The sequence below is a fragment of the Salvia hispanica genome, chromosome 2 (genome assembly GCF_029641045.1).
Source record: "Salvia hispanica isolate PSC_SH4W2 chromosome 2, Shi_PSC_v1, whole genome shotgun sequence".
NCBI lineage: Eukaryota > Viridiplantae > Streptophyta > Magnoliopsida > Lamiales > Lamiaceae > Salvia > Salvia hispanica.
In genome coordinates this window covers 62,221,104-62,245,817 of record NC_142693.1, presented here as the reverse complement: position 1 = coordinate 62,245,817, position 24,714 = coordinate 62,221,104, and the positions used below count along the sequence as shown (strand labels likewise).

The following is a 24,714-nucleotide window of genomic DNA, read 5'->3' as shown; positions in this document are numbered from 1 at the left end:
TAAACCCTTAACTTTAAAATATACTCATCATGACCAACAAATAAGCCATCATCAATAAAATTCTCCCTTCGTCCCAGTTTGATTTTACTTTGTTATCACTTACTCTATTTTGGGGGTGGGGGGGGGGGATATTTTAATAAAATTGTGAGGAATATAAAAACTTAAATGAATCAAATACATTAAGTTAATAAATCATAAAATGAGTTAACAATTCGATAAATCCAATAACTTTAAACAAATAAATAATTAAAGTAATCAATTAAAATGAAATAAACTAAGCAATTGAAACTAACGTACGGTGGCTTATTTATCATAGAAAATTAGTTAGTAAAAGATATTATACGATGGCCTTTAATCATAAAACATATGGGGTTAATTGTAAAAGAAAATATACATATTCATTATGCCCTAAAATAATGCGCCGCGTTATTCTTTCTTCCCTGCGCAAAGAGTTCTTCGCGTTTGTTCAAAGGTATATATTTCTTATCTTCCCCTTTTCTCTAAAGACGAAACTTGATAACAATATGGCGACGAACGGACGGCTGGCCTAGTACTTCTCGAAGGCCATCTCGTGGATTTATCTCGTCGAAACACATCAATTTGGAGGAGTCTTTGCGAACTGTCGGATGATTGGCCGTGCAAGTAAATGGATGACAAACTTTTTATGTGAAACCTTATAAAAGTGGACAAAGATCTGTTTTGCAAATTCATTCATACCAGCTTCACAAATAGCTTCTGAACTTCAAGCAAAACCATTTCTTGGTTCGGGTGTGCCTCCACCTGGATTATAGTATCCCATATGTCATATATTTATAGTTCAACCAAAATGACATGACAAAATATTTATTAAAATCAACACATAAATATTGATTAAAATATTTTGGATATTCAATACAAAATATGTAATCACATTACACGCATAATTAAGCATATGCAAGTTCAAAAGTGATACACCATCAACAAAAAAATGAAAAATAGTAAATAAAATTGCGTATGAAAATTATTATTTTTGGATAAAAATAATAAAAGCACATATATTAAATATGATATTTTTGGATTTATACTATAAAGGGAGCAGCCATACCTTAACAATATATGCATCGCTCATTACTAAAATGTCATCCATATGAAATAATTAATCTCCAAATTTATAATGTACTTACTATAAAATGTCAAGGTTGTGAACAATTAAAACTACCCCTCACTCGTGGAGATCATTGTCGAGCAGATGGTGGTGACGGAGTTGAATCTCAAGCAATTTCGCTGCTCTATTCACGACAGATAGCTGTCTGTACCACTAATTTCTTAGAGTCAGAATTTAGTCTCATATTTATAGTCCCTAAAGAGTCTTGTATAACCATTAGCCATTAGTATTAATTTATAATGGTCGGATTCATTGGTGGAAATAGAAAAGGCAGCCACGTTTATAAAACGCCAATTTCATTTACTTTCTAATTAATCAGTTAAGCCACATTGACCGTTTCTACCTAATTATTTTTGCTCTATTCCTTTTCTCCCATAACCTAAATGAGTTCATGGAGCCTTTTAGTTATTATTTAGTATACCATGATAATAATGGTCTACAATTTTATATTTATCAAATAAAAACACCTCCATTTGAATTAGGCATAATTAACCTAATTATGATTTCCACGTTTATTGATTATTAAAGCGTATATGAATTATAAATGCTAGTATATATTTTGAGTATCATGCCCAATCATCTACCACTAACTATATAACTGCCAACTCGATGAATATATTTCACATATGTTATATTACTATTAAAAATAATTAATGGGCTCAAATATTTAATCCAATGACAGTTACTTTTCCACAATTATCTACAAATATTAAAAAGGTTCATAACTAATATATATTTAAAATCTTGCCCAAATTTTACAAATATTTAAAAAGATGGCCAAAACTCCCCTTTTATATATGTATAGATATCACAATAATAGTAGTATTAAAGTATTTCTTTAAAATACTAGAAGTAAAAGTGTTTAAATGGTGGATAATTGAAATAAGTACTACTACGTGATAATCTATTAAATTTAAAACATTTTAAAATGTCCAGCGTGTTCATAAATGGTTGATACATTTTGAATCACTTACCCTTTATGTTACTGTCCACTAGTAGTTTTTCATGTCAACTTGTAGGACTTTACTTTATAGAACTTATAGTCCATAAAGACTCTTCGCATGCACTTTATGTTCTTCTCGTTTCTTCTCATTTAGTACTAGTAGTATTTTACCATGAAACTCATAATCCAAACTTATTTTTGAGTCAACTTTCTTAATTATTATTGTCACTTTATAATTGGATGTTATATCCTACTGCTGTAATAAAAATAGTAGTAGTACAATCAATTTCATTTTTTTGGCATCAAAATTTATTAATGTTTGAGAAGATTATGAAATTTAAGTTTTGTTTAATATTGAGAAATGAGAATCCCACTCAACTCATTTTAGAGCTCTACATTTAATTATGAAATATTCCATTTGTATGCCTTTAAATTATCTTTCATAATTATCATTTTGCCCAACTCTTTTTCTAGTATACGAAATTGAAACTCGATAGTCTAATTATTATGAATTGTCATGGATATTTTGCATTCTCACCAATTAAATATCTATTTTCATAAGCATAATAGCAAAATGCACAATATTAGAATTCATCTTTAATTAGTAATTAATTGTGTATATATTTTCAGAGTCATCATCCTTTATTATTGGAAATCAGCATCAAGTATCAACCATTTTGCACTCTCTCTCTTTCTTACACACACACACACAATATATATACTCTTCGCCTTCTCTATTCATAGTATCCCATTTTTGTCATTTCTTTCATACTGTTATTGTCCCCCTTCTTCAGCTTGTGTCCGACCGCACAACTTCGGTTGTGTCCCACCATATACTTTGTCCTCTGATACGTAAGTACTCGTATCACGCCGACGAACGGGATCGTCGGGATGGGCCATCCCACTAGGGTTGGCGGCGGCGGACTGTTTTGTTACGTGAAAGGAAAGAAAGTAGGAAATTTTTGTGATATTGATTCTTAAGGTTTCAATATACAAATTTCCAATTTATACTAAGGACCCTAGGTTTGGTTCGACTCGATCATTCCGGGAAAGAACCAACAAGAAAACCCGAAACGGAGCTTATAATTTGCTCGACTCAAGAGTTCAAAATTTAAATAATTCAAAAATACATAAGGCAATATGATCTAGCTAATAATAATTCTAACTAGAAACATAGTCTCCGAACCATGCCGGCTTCTCCCTTAGGCGTAGAGTACGCCTCGGCTCATTCCTCTCCTCCTCGCTGCTTTCCTCCAGTTCCTCTGCTTCGCGCGGCTCTGCTACGTCATCCGTGGTAGGCTGAGATGAGTCCACAAATGTATCTGTATCGACCCCCTCCCCGATAAGAGACTCCTTGTCCTCAAGGAGCGACGGAAAACGGCTCGCAATCATTTCCAGTGGTTCCCAAGAAGCGAGGGAATCGTCCTCTCCAGACCACAAGGCATGCTCCACTGGCAGCCCTCCCTTCAACGCCATTCGTTTCTCTAGAATATTAACAGGACGGACCACAGAGCGATTGCCGACAAACTCCTCCGGCAAGTCAACCCCTGCTGCAGATAAACCCCCTTCCACAAAGGGTCGTAGAAGAATTACATGAAACACGTCGTTGATGCGCACTCCCTGCGGAAGTTGCAGGCGATATGCGACCGGGCCCACCTTCTCCAAGACCGTGAATGGACCATAAAATCTTCGCGCCAGCTTAGCAGACAAAGGTTTTGCAACAGAGTGTTGTCTATAATTCTGCAACTTGAGTAGAACTCTATCCCCGACCTCAAATTGCACTATGAAATATACCATTTGTATGTCTTTAAATTATCTTTCATAATATATCATTTTGCCCAACTCTTTTTCTAGTTTACGAAATTGAAACTCGATAGTCTAATTGTTATGAATTGTCATGGATATTTTGCATTCTCACCAATTAAATATCTATTTTCATAAGCATAATAGCATAATGCACAATATTAGAAGTCATCTTTAATTAGTAATTAATGGTGTATATATTTTCAAAGTCATCATCCTTTATTATTGGAAATCAGCATCAAGTATCAACCATTTTGCACTCTCTCTCTTTCTTACACACACACACACAATATATATACTCTTCGCCTTCTCTATTCATAGTATCCCATTTTTGTCATTTCTTTCATACTGTTATTGTCCCCCTTCTTCAGCTTGTGTCCGACCGCACAACTTCGGTTGTGTCCCACCATATACTTTGTCCTCTGATACGTAAGTGCTCGTATCACGCCGACGAACGGGATCGTCGGGATGGGCCATCCCACTAGGGTTGGCGGCGGCGGACTGTTTTGTTACGTGAAAGGAAAGAAAGTAGGAAATTTTTGTGATATTGATTCTTAAGGTTTCAATATACAAATTTCCAATTTATACTAAGGACCCTAGGTTTGGTTCGACTCGATCATTCCGGGAAAGAACCAACAAGAAAACCCGAAACGGAGCTTATAATTTGCTCGACTCAAGAGTTCAAAATTTAAACAATTCAAAAATACATAAGGCAATAAGATCTAGCTAATAATAATTCTAACTAGAAACATAGTCTCCGAACCATGTCGGCTTCTGCCTTAGGCGTAGAGTACGCCTCGGCTCATTCCTCTCCTCCTCGCTGCTTTCCTCCAGTTCCTCTGCTTCGCGCGGCTCTGCTACGTCATCCGTGGTAGGCTGAGATGAGTCCACAAATGTATCTGTATCGACCCCCTCCCCGATAAGAGGCTCCTTGTCCTCAAGGAGCGACGGAAAACGGCTCGCAATCATTTCCAGTGGTTCCCAAGAAGCGAGGGAATCGTCCTCTCCAGACCACAAGGCATGCTCCACTGGAAGCCCTCCCTTCAACGCCATTCGTTTCTCCAGAATCTTAACAGGACGGACCACAGAGCGATTGCCGACAAACTCCTCCGGCAAGTCAACCCCTGCTGCAGATAAACCCCCTTCCACAAAGGGTCGTAGAAGACTTACATGAAACACGTCGTTGATGCGCACTCCCTGCGGAAGTTGCAGGCGATATGCGACCGGGCCCACCTTCTCCAAGACCGTGAATGGACCATAAAAACTTCGCGCCAGCTTAGCAGACAAAGGTTTCGCAACAGAGTGTTGTCTATAATTCTGCAACTTGAGTAGAACTCTATCCCCGACCTCAAATTGCACTATGAAATATTCCATTTGTATGTCTTTTAAATTATCTTTCATAATATATCATTTTGCCCAACTCTTTTTCTAGTATACGAAATTGAAACTCGATAGTCTAATTGTTATGAATTGTCATGGATATTTTGCATTCTCACCAATTAAATATCTATTTTCATAAGCATAATAGCGTAATGCACAATATTAGAAGTCATCTTTAATTAGTAATTAATGGTGTATATATTTTCAGAGTCATCATCCTTTATTATTGGAAATCAGCATCAAGTATCTTCCATTTTGCACTCTCTCTCTTTCTTACACACACACACACAATATATATACTCTTCGCCTTCTCTATTCATAGTATCCCATTTTTGTCATTTCTTTTATACTGTTATTGTCCCCCTTCTTCAGCTTGTGTCCGACCGCAAAACTTCGGTTGTGTCCCACCATATACTTTGTCCTCTGATACGTAAGTACTCGTATCACGCCGACGAACGGGATCGTCGGGATGGGCCATCCCACTAGGGTTGGCGGCGGCGGACTGTTTTGTTACGTGAAAGGAAAGAAAGTAGGAAATTTTTGTGATATTGATTCTTAAGGTTTCAATATACAAATTTCCAATTTATACTAAGGACCCTAGGTTTGGTTCGACTCGATCATTCCGGGAAAGAACCAACAAGAAAACCCGAAACGGAGCTTATAATTTGCTCGACTCAAGAGTTCAAAATTTAAACAATTCAAAAATACATAAGGCAATAAGATCTAGCTAATAATAATTCTAGCTAGAAACATAGTCTCCGAACCATGCCGGCTTCTGCCTTAGGCGTAGAGTACGCCTCGGCTCATTCCTCTCCTCCTCGCTGCTTTCCTCCAGTTCCTCTGCTTCGCACGGCTCTGCTACGTCATCCGTGGTAGGCTGAGATGAGTCCACAAATGTATCTGTATCGACCCCCTCCCCGATAAGAGGCTCCTTGTCCTCAAGGAGCGACGGAAAACGGCTCGCAATCATTTCCAGTGGTTCCCAAGAAGCGAGGGAATCGTCCTCTCCAGACCACAAGGCATGCTCCACTGGCAGCCCTCCCTTCAACGCCATTCGTTTCTCCAGAATCTTAACAGGACGGACCACAGAGCGATTGCCGACAAACTCCTCCGGCAAGTCAACCCCTACTGCAGATAAACCCCCTTCTCCAAGACCGTGAATGGACCATAAAATCTTCGCGCCAGCTTAGCAGACAAAGGTTTCGCAACAGAGTGTTGTCTATAATTCTGCAACTTGAGTAGAACTCTATCCCCGACCTCAAATTGCACCTCCCGACGGTGCTGATTCGCTGAAGTGCGCATCCGTTGCAGCGAACGTTCCAGGTTTTTTCGTAGCTCCACCAACAACGTCACACGCTCCTCAATCAAAGCTGCCACTGTGGGTTCGTGCCTAATCCTTCCAGCTGACGGTTGCGATGCCACTAGAGGGGGCGGCTCCCTTCCATATAGAGCACGAAAAGGGGACGTCCCAGTACTCTCATTGTGAAAACAGTTGAGAGCTAATTCTGCCCATGGCAAAAATGCCGTCCATTTCGTTGGGCGATCAGCAGCAAAGGCGCGCAAATATTGTTCCAACCCTCTATTTCGCACCTCCGTCTGCCCGTCGGATTGGGGGTGGTATGCAGTTGAACAATGCAACGTCGTGCCACTTAGACGAAGCATGTCCTTCTACACATCGCTCAGAAATATTGGGTCTCAATCCCACACCATAGTCCTCGGAAAGCCATGATGTTTTACCACTGTGTCAATAAATAGGCGTGCCACTCTCAAAGCATCGAAGCGCTACGGTAATGGAGCAAAATGGGCATATTTTGATAAGCGGTCCACAGCGACCATAATAGTTGTATATCCTCTAGACGTGGGCAGCCCCACAATAAAATCCATCGAAACATCCTCCCAAACTTGGGATGGAATCGGAAGCGGCTGCAATAGCCCCGCGGGCTTCTGCGTCGAATATTTCGTAGTTTGGCAAACTATGCATGAAGCCACAAACGATTTCACATCTTGTCGCATATTCGGCCAATAGAAGGCCATGTTCAGGCGACGTAGAGTTCTCTCCAACCCAGGATGACCTGCTAATGGGGTACTATGATGTTCGTGCAACAGCGCCGCCCGCAAAGACGAGTCATTGCTGACCACAATCCGGCGGCCCAAATAAATAAACTCATTCGCCACCGAATATTTACCATCTGCCTTCCCCCCTTCAAACTGTGCTCGGAGGGCGCATAACTCCGGCGAAGCCGCTGTCTCCTCGCGTAACAAATGCAAAATATCTGGGATCGGATGTGCCAAGGCCGTCAACAGCGCTACCCCACCATCGACCTCTTCATCGCGGCACGATAGGGCGTTAGCGACCTTATTTGCGGCCCCCGCCTTATATTCGATCGTAAACTTGTAGCCCATTAGTTTACGAACGTACAAATGCTGTTCCGGCGTTTGAATCACTTGCTGCAGAAGTTCCCGCAAGTTCTTCTGATCACTCCTTATAACGAATTCCCGGCCAAGTAGGTATTGGCGCCATTTTTGTACGGCCTCGACGATGGCGTACAACTCCTTATGATACGTCGACGCACTTCGGCGACGAGGACCCAATTTCTTATTGAAGAAGGCGAGTGGGTGGCCTTCTTGCATGAGGACCGCGCCTATTCCAAAATCAGAGGCGTCCGTTTCCAGATAAAAAGTCTTCGAAAAGTCCAGTAGGTGAAGAACCGGAGCTGCTGTCATCGCTCGTTTTAATGCGTCGAAACTGTCAGTTGTCGCCTGAGACCATATAAACGCCTCTTTTTTTCAAGAGGTTCGTCAAGGGTGCTGCAATACCGCATAATGGGCAATGAAACGGCGATAGTAGCCGGTGAGACCCAAAAATCCGCGGAGCTGCCGCACGGTCGCGGGTGTGGGCCATGCCACCATCGCGTCTATCTTTGCTGGGTCGGCCATCAGCTGGCCCTCCGAAATCAAATGCCCAAGGTAGTCAACAGTTGTACCGCAAAACGAGCACTTAGATAGCTTTACAAAAAATTGGTTCTCCTCCAAAATCGATAGAACCTGATCAAGATGAACACCATGCGATTCCAGACTCGGACTGTAAACCAGAATATCATAAAAAAAAACAATCACCGACTGTCGTAGGAGTGGCTTGAAAACAGAATTCATCGCAGCTTGGAAGGTAGATGGAGCGTTCGTCAGGCCAAAGGGCATCACCAGAAACTCGAAATGGCCATCATGTGTACGAAACGCTGTTTTAAACACATCCGCCTCGTGCATTCGGATTTGGTGGTATCCCGAACGGAGGTCCAACTTGGTGAAAAATCGAGCTGCACCCAACTCATCAAAGAGCTCGTCTGCCGTGGGGATCGGAAAATGGTCAGGTACCGTGGCTTTGTTCAAAGCCCTGTAGTCGATGCAGAATCGAAATGTACCGTCCTTTTTTCGTACTAATAAAACCGGTGACGAGAACGGACTATGGCTGTGTTGAATCACGCCTTGATCCAACATATCCTGAACCTGCTTCTCGATCTCATTCTTCTGGAAATACGGGTACCTATATGGACGCACATTGACCGGTTTGCTATTAGGAAGCAAGTGGATGCGGTGGTCAAATTTTCTGGCTGGTGGCAGGCCGCTCGGTAGGCGGAAAACCGCCTGGTGTCGAGCCAAAATAGCGCTGATCGCCGATGGCAGGTCTGGCGGGAGCTCTTCCACTGGGCTCGACATCTCTGTGTCCGGTGATGGGGGGTCTAGATCATTTCATAAAGCTCAAAAACTGCCTAGTGCGACATCAAGGAAACAAATGAATTGAGCGACAGCATGGAGGGAGCTCGCAGCACACCCGAAAGAACAATGAGCTTGTCGTCCTTGACGAATTCGATCGATGTGGTTGCAAAATCGGTGGTCACCCTGCCCAACGATTCCAACCACTCCATGCCTAGTATCACATCCGGGCCATGAACCGGTAGGACGTGTAGGTCCACTTACAATGGTGTACCCTGTAGGGATAGGCATGTCGCTTTGCACAGCTGGGAACACAATAGAGAAGCCCCATTCCCCACATAAACTCGAAAGGGTCGAATCGCAGTCAGAGGAAGGTGGAGTTTTTCTGCGATGCGCGGGTGTAGGAAGTCATGAGAACTCCCAGTATCAATTAAGACCTCCACTGGTTCTGACTCAATTGTCCCAGATAAGGTTAAGGATTTAGATTGTCGTCTCCCCTCCATTGCCAATAAGTGAGACAAGTCTGCTGTAATGACTTCCTCCTCAGCAACATTTTCCTCCACCGTCTCGATCGGATCGTCCTCATCCTCGCATAAACCCATATACACCAATAGGCGCTGATTGCAGACGTGGCCGGCAACCCACTTCTCCAGGCAATAAAAACACAGGTTCAAGCGCCTGCGTTCTGCCTTTTGTGCTGCCGAAAGCCGAACAATCGGAATAGATGTTGAGTCGCTGGGACGGGGAGCGGAAAAGGATGCACGGTTAGCCGGAGCCGGCGATGCCTGGCTCGCGGAAACCGGTTGTGAGGGCTGACCAGAGACCCTGGAGTCACGCGTTTGCCACTGACGGCGGCTGTACGCTGGCTGCGGTGGCGAAGTTTCTGCCCTACAATACGCTAATTGGGTGGCTAGCGCAAACGCAGCTGCTAGGGATGCTGGGCGGTGAAGTAGTACCTCGTCTTGGATCGGTTGTTTCAACCCGGCGACATACAAATCAAGTAAAACGTGATCGGGGACACCCACAACTTTAGTTTGCAATTTTTCAAAAGCTAATTGATAGTCGGAGAGCGTACCTGTCTGTTGGAGTTTCTTAAGGAGACCGACGTGGCTAACATAGCATTGAGGATCGAAACGTCGGCGGACGTCGTCTAGGAACTCTGTCCATGTGACGAAATCATGACTCGAACAATAGTTCCAAATCCAATCAGCAATGCTCGGTTCAAAGAGCATGATCACATAATGGAGACGTTCGGCCTTTAGCGTGCCCACATGGTCGAAATAGAATTGGATGCCACGGATCCAATTGTTAACTTCTGTGCCATCAAACCTCGGAGGCTCCATTTTAATCATAGGTCGCCTTTGTTCAGCCTGAAACGATCTAAACGTGGTATTTGGCCTCGGTGGCCCCCAGCATGACGAAACGCCCACCGTCTGCGGGCGCGATAGCGGTAGACGATCTGATGGTTGTTGCTCTGGCTGACTAAACTGCCACGGCTGCGGAAGTGGTTGCGCGAACCGTGTTGCCGTGGGGATTGAACCACCATTATCAAGAAACCTGAATGATGGTATGGAGATCGGCTGCGACATGCCTAGGTTTTGAGGGATCCCAGACGAAAACAGCGGAAGGGGCTAGGTTTGTGTCGGAATGCTCACCGTTGCCGTCGGAGTAAACGTGAACATCGGAAAGGTACTCGTAGCGTGCGATGATGGTGGTACTGATAACGGTATGGATGGCGGCGGTCGTCCAAAAATCAGCGAATCGCGAGGGTTGTCCATCCGCGATCGCATCTCCGACACCAAGGCCGTGAGTTGCACCACCTGTGTCGATAGGGCAGATACCGCCGGATCCGATGACTCAAACAGCGGGTGCGATGGCGTCGTCGTCACGCCGATAGGTTCGGTGCGTCCCACACCCGAGCCATGGATCGACATCGTGTCGGAAGGAAGAGATCCGGTGAAAGCACAAGATGATACGTAAGTACTCGTATCACGCCGACGAACAGGATCGTCGGGATGGGCCATCCCACTAGGGTTGGCGGCGGCGGACTGTTTTGTTACGTGAAAGGAAAGAAAGTAGGAAATTTTTGTGATATTGATTCTTAAGGTTTCAATATACAAATTTCCTATTTATACTAAGGACCCTAGGTTTGGTTCGACTCGATCATTCCGGGAAAGAACAAACAAGAAAACCCGAAACGGAGCTTATAATTTGCTCGACTCAAGAGTTCAAAATTTAAATAATTCAAAAATACATAAGGCAATAAGATCTAGCTAATAATAATTCTAACTAGAAACATAGTCTCCGAACCATGCCGGCTTCTGCCTTAGGCATAGAGTACGCCTCGGCTCATTCCTCTCCTCCTCGCTGCTTTCCTCCAGATCCTCTGCTTCGCGCGGCCCTGCTACGTCATCCGTGGTAGGCTGAGATGAGTCCACAAATGTATCTGTATCAGTCTCTTATAAAATTTCTCTTACTACTCCTATATGTGTTAAGAATTTATGTCATTAATTCAAGAATACTCATTTAATATTGATAAATTTATATCTTTGTGTTGATATTTTTAAGATATAAAATTAATATTAGTTATTAGTTATTACTATAAATTAGTTAATATTTGATTACACGCCTTATATATCTATATAATATATCTATATAAGATAGTGGAGCTTGATATAACTAGGCAATTAAGATTAATCATTTCATTTGGATTAGAAAAATATAGCTTTGTATGATATGTGGCAAATTGTTCATAAGTTACGTGAACATATGTCATTAATATTTTATTATAATTATCATATGGTAGATTGTAAAGGAAAACCGGTAATATTTCATTATATAAAAACGGCCCTCAATCCACTAAGGCGTCCAACAACGGGATTGGTGAAGTGGGTGGTGGAGATCCGCGAGCAGCAGAAGCAAACGTGTGGCTGGCCAGCACTTTTGCCATTGCGGATGGTGGGTGAATAAAGATAATATTATATGACAAAAAAATAGAATACATTATTTAGTTAAAATTGTTCATCCGGTCGAAATTCAGTTAATTGATTGACCGTCAAATTTTTGACGATGACGTCCAAGATGGACCAAATCCAGACGTTTTCATTTGTTTAGATACAATAATTTAAAAAATAATATTCTTGACCGAAATCATAAAATCGTTATATGTTCAGGACCACAAATGACATTTACTCTTCTTTATTATACCGCCACATATTCCACGTTTTTAGGGTATTCAATACCTGACTAGTATAGTGTCTGAGTTGAGAATTGTCTAATTATCTCTATTCATTTCAATAGGTGGTTGTAATTATTCCCAACAAACAATGAAGATTCACAATTTAAAAAGTACTCCCTCCGGGACCATTTAAAAGCCCTTTTGACTCGACACGAGTTTTATGAAATTGTTTGACTTTGTGAAGAAAAGTAAAAGGATAAAGTGAGTGAATGTGAGACCCATTTAAAGTATTAGTTTTATATTGGATTGTGAGTGTAAAAAGTTGGTGGATTGTGTGATTTGCTTACTAAAAGTGGAATAAAGTAAATGGTTCTATAAATCGTGGATAAACCAAAATGGTAAAATGACTCTTTAAATTAAATACGACAATTCATGATTAAAATAGAAATAATGCAAATAGTTTAGAATGTGCGGAAAAAGAAAAGAACGAATAGCATGAGACAGAGAAAATATAAAACAATGATAAAAGTATATATTTATAAAATTATTATAATATTATAAATATAATCAGTGGCGTGTCTAGGATTTTTTATCTAGGGTGCAAAATATAATTGCCAACTTAAAATTTCAAAATTTGGCTAATCTTTTTTGTTTTCTTTGTTATGTTTTTTTAATTGTTCTATTTTATAAAATAAAATCTTTGTCTTTATTTTTTTTTTATCAAAAAATTTCCAAATAAAAAATTATTATACGATTTCACATAATTATACATTTCAAATACAAGTATCCATGTTTTGTAACTTAGAAATACTATATTATATCGATATAAATATATCGAGGAGGTTAGTTTTATAAGTAATGATACTTATTTGAATTTAGTAATTTATGTTGAGGTTTTTTAAACTATAACAAAAAATATGGAGTATTACTTTATACTAGTCATATAAATATCTATTAAAAATAATTAATTAAAATAAGTATGAAAGGTGACACAATTAAATTAAAAAAGAGCAAGTTAGTGGTTAAACTAATTACAGTAAATATTTGGTAACAAAAATAATCGATGAAACTTAAATATGAATTGAAAATAAATTACTTTGAATTAGATGTGATATAGATTAAAAGATAATTCTTATTTAGAGAAAAGTGAGTTAAAGTAAAAATGAACCGAGGGAATGTTGTTCGAGAGATTTAGAACACGGGCCTCTCAAAAGCCCATTTTCCACTATACCACAGATGTATTTACTTGTTATGCAACTACATATAGTATTAATACAGGATTTTAAAATACGCCTCTGAATATAATCTCTTGAAAAAAAATAACTTTAAAACTTATGTATTCTAAAAAATATATTAATAAATTTGTAGAGAATAAAAGTGTTTTTGCATATAATTTAACTCTTTCGTTTTCATTAAGATTTCTAAAAAATTATTAAGTTGAAATGTCACATATATAAATTTTACAAAAGCAAGAACTGATGAAACTATGAAAGCATTATCTATATTCAAATTAATTAAAGTCCCTATTATGTTGAAATGTTATACTTTTTCAACCTAAATTATGCTTGTGAGACAAAAAAATTGCTTATGTATTCCACTTTTTTTGTCGTTAGGAAAAGATATTCACACACTACATTCATGTGTATGTCATTATATTCAGCAAATTTCATGATTATGTCAATGATGTAATTAACATTGGTGGTTTTATTTGGAGAAGCTAAAAATTTCAAAGGACTAATAGAAATTAGATATATTTCTTCAATACTGCTCATTTTTTTCAGCTGTAATCATTCTATAAATTCAAAATAATGCATGAGATGATTAGTTGAATGATGCCTTGGTGTTACACAACACAAGGAAATGTTATTTTGCTGCTATTTCTATGGAATAATTTTGAACATTTTTAAAAGGTGAACAATCGTATGATCTAGTATAATGTTTTTTTTTTTTTTTAATATAGTAGTAATTATTGAAATATAATATTATTCTCAACCTTTTACTATGCCCGAGTCTACTAGATTTTTCATTGCAAATTTACAATCACCTCTACATGCGATCTGAGGAACACAGTTACTATACATTGAAATCTAACAATATATATTTATTGACATAACTAAAAGTTAAAACCATTTTATCCTACCGCAATCCAGATAAAATAAAAGTACTAGTGTAGCACCGAACTTAAGAAAAAATGCATGACATTAAGTTATTAACATGCCAAGAATCACGAGGATTATGTATATTCATTTATAAATACACAATTATAAATATACCAATAATTAATTTATATACCATTTTTATATTTAGGTTGAAAAAATATAGCCTAACCCTATAATTTTAACATCCCTATTACTATTCATATAACAATCTCAGTTATCAAACAACAAATAAAAAAAATTATCTGGTTAAAATCAGATAAACTCTAGAGTGAATAGTAAAAAAATTTTACATCTTTCGTTCGTGAATATAAGTCTCAGTTCAAATAAATGGTAAAGATGTTTCACATTTATTAACTTATTCTATTTACATATAATTTAAAACTAATACACACAAGTGAGTGAGACTCATATTCCATTAACTTTCTTCCATCCACTTTTCTTAACATTTTTTTAAATTCATATAAAAAATAAATGAGACTCATATTTAGAGACGAAGAGAGTATCCCTATTAAACTACGTAATAGAAGTAGTATCTTTCTATACCTAGTCAACAATACTCCCTCCATCCCACCATAAGTGATCAACTTTTCAATTTGGGTTGTCCCTCTTATTTTTATTCTCTTTCTCTTACTTTTTTTTTGGTAATTACCAAGGGTATCCACCGGCGGAGCCAGTGATAATTCCCCGTGCTGATTTATAGACACCGGTAGGACAACTGGCTCAAAGATTTTTCTTTCTCTTACTTTATTCTCTCTTAATCTTTCTTATTTTTTCCTCCCCCATACTTTATTCTCTTCACTTTAATTTATTATATATTATTTTCTTAAATCCCGTGTCCAAAAAAACTACTCTCTCTATCCCACTTAAAATGAAACATTTAGAAATCGGCACGAAATTTTATTTAGTGTTGTTTTCTGAGTTAATGAAGAGAGAGTAAAGTAAGAGAGATAAAAAAAGTAGAGAGAGAGTTATTTTCATTTTAGAAAACATCCCAAAAAGAAAAACGTTTCATTTTTTATGGAAAAAAAAAAAAGGAGTATATCACTTGTGATGACCGGTGGGAGTGTTTTTTTTTGTTTAGAGAATTTGATCCATATTAAATCCTTCTTCGATAGATGCGTTTTAAGCACTGTATTTTTTTTTCCGTCCCCCAAATCTCCCGCATTTTCTCTGTTATGGAAAAGGGCACTGCCTCCGCCAGAAAACCGCCACTCCCTCCCCGTCGTCAAAGGTCAAATTCAATTGGCCTTCCCTTACTGATCAGCCGACATTCACATACCTATCTCCCTCTCTCTCTCACTCTCTTTTAATTTGTGCAGAATTGATGAGAAGCCCTCCCCCGCCGCCGCCGGAAAACCTTCCCTCCCTCCCCGTCGTCAAAGGCCAAATCGGCGATGCCTTGCCCTTAATTATCAGCCGAATTTTACATATCCATCTCTCTAACCTCTTTTTCCCCCCTGCAGAATCGATGAGAAGGCCTCCGCCGCCGCCAGAAACCCGCCCCTCCCGCTCCGTCGTAAAAGGTGAAATCCAATTATAATTAATTCACACAGAAGGCCATCTCTTTCATTATCCCTTGCTTTTGCGTGCAGAGTGGATGACGAGTCCAGCAAATCGCCGCTTCCTCCCCGTCAAAGGTCAAATCGGCCTTGCCTTGCTCATCACATAATTGGCCATCTCTCTCATCATCTCTTGTTTTTTTTGGGGCAGAAAATCGAGTGAAACATCAAATCGAGCTTGGATTGCCGATCAGCTGCGCTCTGACGGTAGATTTGTGAAAATCTCATCTAAGATATGTGTATCAATGGTGAGGGATTTGTACAATGTGCGAGCAGACTGGCCTGATGAGTTTAATGTTGATTTGGCTCTATACTTGATAGCCAAGGTTAAAACTATCTTCTCCAATGTTGAATTCATATTGTTGACCTATGCATTTTGATTCTCTATTACTTTGTGGTGATGGGTGCATTTTATGTTTTGATATATGATTGTCCTTTAATTCTTCAAGAGCAACTCTAGTTTTAGAATTTGCCTTTTTAATTGCTCTGTATCTAATTTATAAAGAGAGGAAGTTGATTTCTTTAGTTGCTCTGTATTGTTGGCACCACAGAAATGGAGGAAACTAGAATTAACTAAATCTATTAGGACATAGTAAATTTAACTAAATCTATTAGCTTCTACAACATAGAAGCATACAATGCTTCTTGCATCAACAAAAGAAGCAAACAAGTTCTCTAGGTGAGCAGTATTCCTACTAGTTCAAGATTCTCAACTTTTTACTCTCATCATCATCCGAACTTTAAAATTTTGGTGTTGTTTTTAGGTTGTAATACAAGTTGATCTTTGAGCCTTGGCTGGTGGTTATACAAGGTATCGTAACGTCTGATGAAAATTTATCGGGATTAACATGTATCATCGTTCTTGCATCTTGGCGGCTTCCCCTTCCTATTTATTGCATGTCACTGCTAAGTTATTCGCACGAGCCATTAATTAAGTATGCCTGGAGAATCAATTATGCTATTATTTTACCCATCATCTCGTTCGATTAGTAAAAATAAGCTTCGGAAGACAAGTCAAGAGATCGCCATCTGTTTTTGTTGATCATGGCCCGAAGCCACTTGATGTTGATGCTGTATCGTTCAAGAAACCAAAGATCAGTTAATGTTGAGGAATTTTATCTTAGCAAGCCACAATCTGCATTGTATATTTGTTGCAACTATCTTTATATCCAATTCACCATCTGTTTTTGCCCTTTAAATAAATTACTATCAGCTGTGGGTATGTGTTTTGGTTTGAAGACCATGATTGTGAATGTAAGTGGGTGTTTCTTATATTTAGGAGCTATGGTTTGTATGTTGGTTGTAGGATGATGGTTGATGTTTTGTTTTTCACATAATCGCAAGTCTATTTATGGTGTATTGAATCTCTCCATCATCCTCAGTTGGACTAGCAACCGTAAGGGGTAGTGGAGAGGTGAGATTTGGACCGAATTTTAAGTATATTAGTCAAAAATATTGATTTAGCAAATTTAAAAAACCTTATTAGAATTTGGATTTTTGCCATCCATAGTTCAAATAAAATTAAATGAAAAAAATAAAAATAATAATTGCAACCTAATTTTATATGAGATCAAATTACTTTTGAGAAACAAATAGTTGCGCATAGTTATATAAATTTCTGACCTATGAAACTGCGTAAATTAATACAGGCTCTGTATTTTAGTAGTATGATTTAAAGATTATGAATTTCAATTCTATCAATGTTCCTTTTGTACTTAGGTATATAATGTTAATTAAACCAATAATAAAATGAAAAAAAACCTATTTATGACGTGATTCTCTTTAACTAATTTAAATTGTTTAAATTTTAGCTTTGATTATTTCATTTAATCATACATGTTTCGTGAAAAAAAAGCTGTGTTTGTTTCTGTACCCCCAAATCTGTGTCGCTAATGGAAAAGGGCTCCGCCTCCGGCAGAAAACCGCCGCTCCCTCCCCGGCGTCAAAGGTCAAATCGGCATTGCCTTTCTGATCATATCTCTCTCTCTCTCTCACGCTCTCTTTTAATTTGTGCAGAATTGATGCGAAGCCCTCCGCCGCCGCCGGAAAACCGCCCCTTCCTCCCCGTCGTAAAAGGCCACAGAGCATCTCTGTCAGCAAATCGGGTGAAACATCAAATCGTGCTTGGATTGCCGATCAGCTGCGTTCTGAGGATAGTTATATCAAACTCACAGTTGATACGTGTATGTCAATGGTGAAGGTTGCGTACAATGTGCGAGGAGAGTGGGCCGATGATTGGAATGTTGATTTAGCTCAATTCGTGATAGCCAAGGTTCAATCTGTTGAGCATCGTGATCACGATCAGTCTGCCTTATCCTTTCCAGAGGAGGGTCATCATTTACATCTATTGTATCTCTTTGTTCGATACTTCGCACTATTGCTCCTCTCTCTGTGCAAGGTTGATCAAAATTTGTGGTCTGATCATTTGGCTCATCATTTCATTCAATTTATTTTAATGAAGCTTCACTCATCCACCCACCCACTTCAATCACTTGATGCTCATGCTAGTCCCTCCAAGAAACTCAAGGGATCATAGACTTTTATCAATCAATCTATATTTTTTCTAGTGACTATTATCTTCAAAATGTTAGTGATGTGGAATTCATATTGTTCACCTTCTGCATATTGGTGCATTTTCAATTGATATATGATTGTCCTTTAATTCTTGAAAAGCAACTCTAGTATTAGGAATTTGCTATTTTCTAATCGGTAAAGAGTGAAAGTCTATTAGTTTAATTGCTCTGTATGTCTCTCCATCTTGATGGCACCACACAAATGGAGGAAACTACACAATGGCGATTCAATAAATCTATTAGGACATACTAGGTGAAGCATATCACCTATTATGTCCTAATAGAGTAGAGTATGCATATCAAATGAACCATTTTCTAGGTGATACAATAAAGCAACTTTTGTGAGAACAATGATCCCCTTAGCATCCCGGTCTAAGGTTGTCAGATCGGCCTTGGATCGCCAATCAACTGCGCTCTGAGGCTCCATTTATCAAGTTCACATCTATAACATTTGTATATGCGTTCTAGAATGAGTACAGTGTGCCGGAAAAGCTCCGTATTAGTATGTTAGAAGGGATGCATGAGAGGCTTATCTTATGTAATGACCCTTGTTGTAAATAAAAGACATTAATTTTTAAACTAAAAAATACACTCTTTCATAGATGCGATTTTAAATTTTTAAGTGATTTTGATTCGTGTGTCGTGTTAGGTAAAAATGAATTTATTTCTTGTTGAGCAAAAACAAAGTAAACAAATAAAAATAAAATAGATATTGTTGGTCTTAAATAAACATTATTAGAATTGATATGTTTAAAAAATTAAAGAAGATAATCATACTGTATTGCAACCACACCCAGAAAATAAAAATACGTACAAAAGCAAATTGGTGTCATAAATCTAATAAAATATTGATAAAAAGAGCATCTTTCTTCCTTTTGTCCTTTTTATCATCCATTATTTAACATGCTATCTAATCTAAGATAAACCATTATTTGGGGGAAAATCATACTTAATCATTGGAAATCACAATTTAGGAAATAAATAAAATCCGGAACAAAGCTGATTCGATCGAATCAATTACTATAATTTAAATAAAATAAAATCCGGAACAAAGCGGTTGGAATTGACGTGTGGCCACGGTAGCAATACGAACAAAGTAAATAAAATAAACAACTTATACAAAAAAGACCAAATAATTTATTTGTGTAACGTTCGTTGTTGTCTCTCACATATGACCCCATTTAATTGTGGATGTCGCGGCTTTGCGTCAATTTACAAAATTGGACATTTGAGGGTAAAGTTACCTGGTAAAATATACTGTCGGTGCTTACTAACTTGAGGGCTATTTTCGACAAATCACAGCTATTTAATTGTTAATAGTAATTTAATATTGTGTCACTTTCATACTATGAAACGGTTGTAAATTACTCTACCACGTATTTTTAATTTATTTTTGAAAAACTTTTACTTGGCTTTCAACGGATTCTCAATAGTATATTCCATTTTGAAGTATTGATAGTTTAGAACCTGCACATTGGAATAGTATCAAGAGCATCCACTATAGGTGAACAAGTTTTGGTGGACAACTTTTTTTTTTGTCCATAGCCCCATTTTATTTGTCCACAGCCTAAAAAAAAGTGTCCGTAGCAATAATGGACACTTTTTGGTGGACATCTTTCACTTTATTTTTCTTGTTGTATTTTTTAATTCAATCTACAAATTATCGGACTAAAAATAATTCGAGAAAAACGGCTAGTGCAATAAAATTAAAATTGAAAACTAAATTTTCGTCGGTTTAAAGTGAGAGGAAAATTACAACGAAAATTTGATCCACGGAAATCACACATGTTGTTCATGCTACGCCGCCTCCCCTACGTGCCCAAATCTCTTCAATTAAATCGACCTGGAGTTGGTCATGTGCTGTGCTCCGGCGTATATCAGCGAAACGTTGGATCAAATATTCATCACTACGTGGTACACCCATCTGTATCGGCGCGGAGGCAACACCGTGACTTGTACTTGCACCATCTTCCGGCGCCCAACGTTCTGCAGCAAATCCTTCATCTTCTATTATCATATTGTGCAATATGATACACGCTACCATGATATCCGCGACATCATCTTCGTGCCACACTCGTGCGGGGCAGCGTAGAATGGCTCATCGCGCTTGGAGCACACCAAAAGCTCGCTCAACATCTTTCCTAGCGGCCTCTTGTTTGCGCGCAAAATATTGTCTCTTCGCGCCAGCCGGTTGCCGAAGTGTCTTGACGAATACGGGCCAACGAGGGTATATTCCATCTGCCAAATAGTATCCCCTGCGATACTGCGTGCCGTTTGCTACAAAACTGATCTCTGGACCCTCTCCCCGGCACTCATCATTGAAGATAGGCGACGACTGCAGAACGTTGATGTCGTTGTTCGAACCTGCAACACCGAAATATGCATGCCAGATCCGCAAACGGTAGTCAGCAACGGCTTCGAGGATCATCGACGGATGTTTCTGCTTGAAACCGGTAGTGAACTGGCCTTTCCACGCCACCGGGCAGTTTCTCCACTCCCAATGCATGCAATCAATGCTGCCCATCATCCCGGGGAAACTGTGCACCGCATCGTGCATATCTAGCAGTCTCTGGCACTCATCAGGGGTTGGCTTTCGTAGGAACTCCGGACCAAAGACTTGCCGAATGCCCTTACAAAACTGCCGGAGCACAGTTAGACTAGTCGTCTCACCCATCTGTAGGTATTCGTCGAACATATCAGCCGGTCCGGCATAGGCAAGCTGCCTAATTGCAGAGGTGCATTTCTGCAAAGTAGAAAGCCCGATCCGGCCAGTGCAATCCCTCCGGAGCGTGAAGCACTCGAACCGGTCCGCCAATGTCGTCGCTATATGGGTGAATAGCGGTCGCGACATTCTGAAACGCCGACGAAAAATCTCAGCCGGGTAACGAGGCTCATCACTAAAGTAGTCGGCCATAAGCCGCTCAACCGCTCCGACATGGTCTCGTGGGATTGTCCGACGATGACGAATCTCACGAGGGATCGCCGCCGCCGCCGCCTCCTCGTCGGCCTCCCTCTGCACCTCTTGAATCAAAGAATCCCATGCTTGATTCCACAAATCATCCATAAATTGAAAAGTTTTAGAGATAGAAAATTTGGATAGAGAGTGAAGAAGTGTGTGGAGAGAAGATGAAAATGGGAGGAATATTTATAAAAAAATATTTATAAATTCGAAATAAAAAAAAAAAAAAAAGAAAAGCCGGCGACCGCCGCGGCGGTTTCGCCGCGCAATAGATAGGTGCGGCGGCCGCCGCGCTTCTCTCTCATGCGGCTTGTCCTCGCCGCAAAGCCGGCGATGGCCCTTCCGCCCCAGCCAATTCGTCCGCCCCCGGGGCGGACGCCTAGTCCACTATACGCCGCCGCGGCGTAGCCGGGAAGGGGGCGGCCGGCGCGCCGCCCCTATAGTGGATGCCCTAAGGATTAATTTGAAACTTCATCGAAAATCATGCTTTAAATTTATGAGGAAAAAGATAGAGTTTTTTTTTCATTATTTCATAGTCACTTAAGCTGACATTCATACGTGTAGACATACTTCACTCTCAATTTATATCTTCAGTTTACGAACATTTTTAAAAATATATATATTTTCTACATAATGGTATAAATTTTTTTGCGACGACACTATAATCATATATCCGGTTAAGTCAATTACTTTTAAAAATGTCATGAAGTACACTAGTATAGTAGTACTCCCTCCGTTGTCCATGATTAAATACTGATTTCCCGTCCCAATTTAACAGTCACATTTTGACATAAAAGTCCGTCCCAGTTTAGGAGTCACATTTAAAATCTTCCATATTTGGATATAAAATTTTACCCTATTATTCATCAAAATTACACCCAAATGCCATTATCTATACAAAAATAAACCAAAAAAAAAAAAGAAAAACCCAAAAGTCAAACCATCTCATTTTCCACCAACTCACTTCATTTAGTATTACACACTACCAATTTTTTAAAACTCATGTCATAACTAATTGACACTCCTAAATTGGGACGGAGGGAGTATCTTATATCTGATCGTCACGTGTTTTAAAAATTTAGTTGACTTTATAAAGTAAAATGGGTAAAAAAAAATTAGTGTAACGTGAATCCTACTTTTATATATTGATTTTATGATAAAATATAAGTGAATGAGTTAGTTGAATCTAAGATTCACTTACTAAATAGTAAATATAGTAACAGAGAAATGGAATATTTATCAGCGGACGAAAAAAAAGAAAAATAAGATTTTAATAGTGGACGAGAGGAGTAGTAATATACAAAGGTGCTTGACACCATATTAAATTATTAACGATTAAATAGTGGATGATTTGTTTAAAATAGCCCCGTAGTTACTGCAAGCACCGACAGTTTTATAGGAGTACTTAGGCAATTTCCAATTTCGTAAATTCATCCCAACTAGATGCGGTAGGAGTAGTGCACTAAAATTATTGGGTGATGAAAGGGACAAAAGGAAAGAAAGAGACTAGGAGTAGTTATTTATATTTTGGAAAATGATTTTTTATTTTCATTGCGGTTTCATTTATGTATGAAGCCCTTTAATACTCCCTTTAATACTTTTGCTAGGGGATAGGCTTTTTTTTTGGGTTCTAATAATTAATCCATCCTGCTCGACAAAGGTTGAACCTGTGACTTCAAAGTCACCACAATTCTTATCTGACAACGCGTATAGCTCTTTGATTCAATTATAAAGATCATATTACAGTATGAAAAGATACAAAGCACACAAATTATGTCTCTCCGTCTCTCTTGCAACAGAGTTGCCAAAGGTGATCGGCTACTTGATGAATGGCTGCCTCATCCTCCATCTTCATCTTCTCACTCACCTCCTTCACTCTCCGCCTCAGCCCTTCCCCTCTCTCCCCTCTCAGCACCGCATCAATCGCCTTCCCAATCTCCTCCCCCTTAAACCCTCCCTCCTCCTCTCCCTCCACCTCCACACACACCCCCGCCGCCGCCAGCATCTTCACATCCACAAACATATTCACATTCACCGGCATCCCCACCACCGGCACCCCGTGATACACGCTCTCGATCACCGAGCTCCACCCGCAATGGCTCACAAACCCTCCCACGCTCGGATGCCTTAATATCCTCTCCTGCGGCGCCCACCCCACCACCACCCTCCCCCTCCCCCTCACTCCCTCCGGCAACACCACCTCCGCTTCCTCTCTCCCCCTGATCACCCACACGAAGCCGGCTCCCGAGATCTCGAGACCCTTTGCCAGCTCAGATATTTCCCTGTCTGATAAAAAGTATTCGCTCCCGAATGAAATGTAGACGATGGAGTGCTCCTCTTGCTCTCCCAACCATCTCATTATGTCGGATTTATCATCTTCGTCAAGATTCTCATTGTTGTCGTCAACCAGGGTTCCGACAGGGAGGATTTTTTTTGTGGGGAGGAGGTCGGAGAGGTAGTTTAAGTAGTTGTGTTCGAGGGATGGGATTGTGCGGAGGAGGGCGACGGAGGAGGAGAGTTGGAAGTTGATGAGGGTGGAGTTTTCGCCGCGGCCGTAGACCTCAGTGAGGAGGAGGTGGAAGAGGGAGTCTAGGGTTTGTCTCTCGGAGGGGCGGAGGATGAGGGGGTTGGGGGAGGGTAAGGGAGGGAGGGAGGGGGAGTTGTAGGCGTGGCGGGTGTAGGAGAAGGTGGTGGCGCTGAGGGGGGCGAAGTGGACGGCGGGGATGTTGAGGGAGGCGGCGGAGGAGGCGGCCCAGGGCTGGAAGACGTCGAAGATGAGGAGGTCGGGGAGGAGGGAGGAGAGGAGGAGGGAGAAGGAGGGTTGGGAGGTTTGGAGGGCTTGGATGAGGGGGAGTTGGAGGTGGGAGGGGAGGTTCTTGGTGGTGTGGAGGTGAGGGGGGAGGGAGGGGGTGGGGGAGAGGTGGAGGGGGATGGTGGAGATGGAGGTTTGGAGGGAGTGTTTGTGGAGGAAGGAGGTGATGGAGGGGATGTTGACGGCGGTGGTGGTGAGGTGTATGTGGAAGTCTTTGTTGGTGGAGAGGATTCTCTTGGCTAGTTGGAGGTAGGGGAAGATGTGGCCATGGGCTAGCCATGGGAACATTAGTATCTTCTTCTTCTTCATATTGCTTTTTTGTGAATTCATCACGATGACAATGACAATACAATGACAAAGACAAAGAGAGAGTGGAGATTGGTTTAATTAGCTCTTGTAATTGAATGTTTATATATATATATATATATATATATATATATATGAATACGGAACGTCTGAAAAACTATGAAGTTTGGTCAAATTCTGGTTCGTT

At 40.0% G+C, this 24,714-nt stretch overlaps 1 protein-coding gene and 1 pseudogene across 1 annotated transcript; one reads left to right on the top strand and one right to left on the bottom strand.

The window, feature by feature from the left end:
- Positions 1-10,628: 10,628 nt before the first annotated feature.
- LOC125205365 (uncharacterized) lies at positions 10,629-18,539 on the top strand. The gene is made up of 4 exons (XM_089065263.1): positions 10,629-10,957; positions 15,761-15,841; positions 16,029-16,203; positions 18,150-18,539. Exons 1-4 carry the CDS (start codon positions 10,629-10,631, stop codon positions 18,411-18,413), a joined length of 849 nt encoding a protein of 282 aa, XP_088921389.1. The 3' UTR covers positions 18,414-18,539.
- Positions 18,540-23,099: 4,560 nt separating this feature from the next.
- On the bottom strand, positions 23,100-24,684 carry LOC148932865 (UDP-glucosyltransferase 29 pseudogene; annotated as a pseudogene).
- Positions 24,685-24,714: the final 30 nt, after the last annotated feature.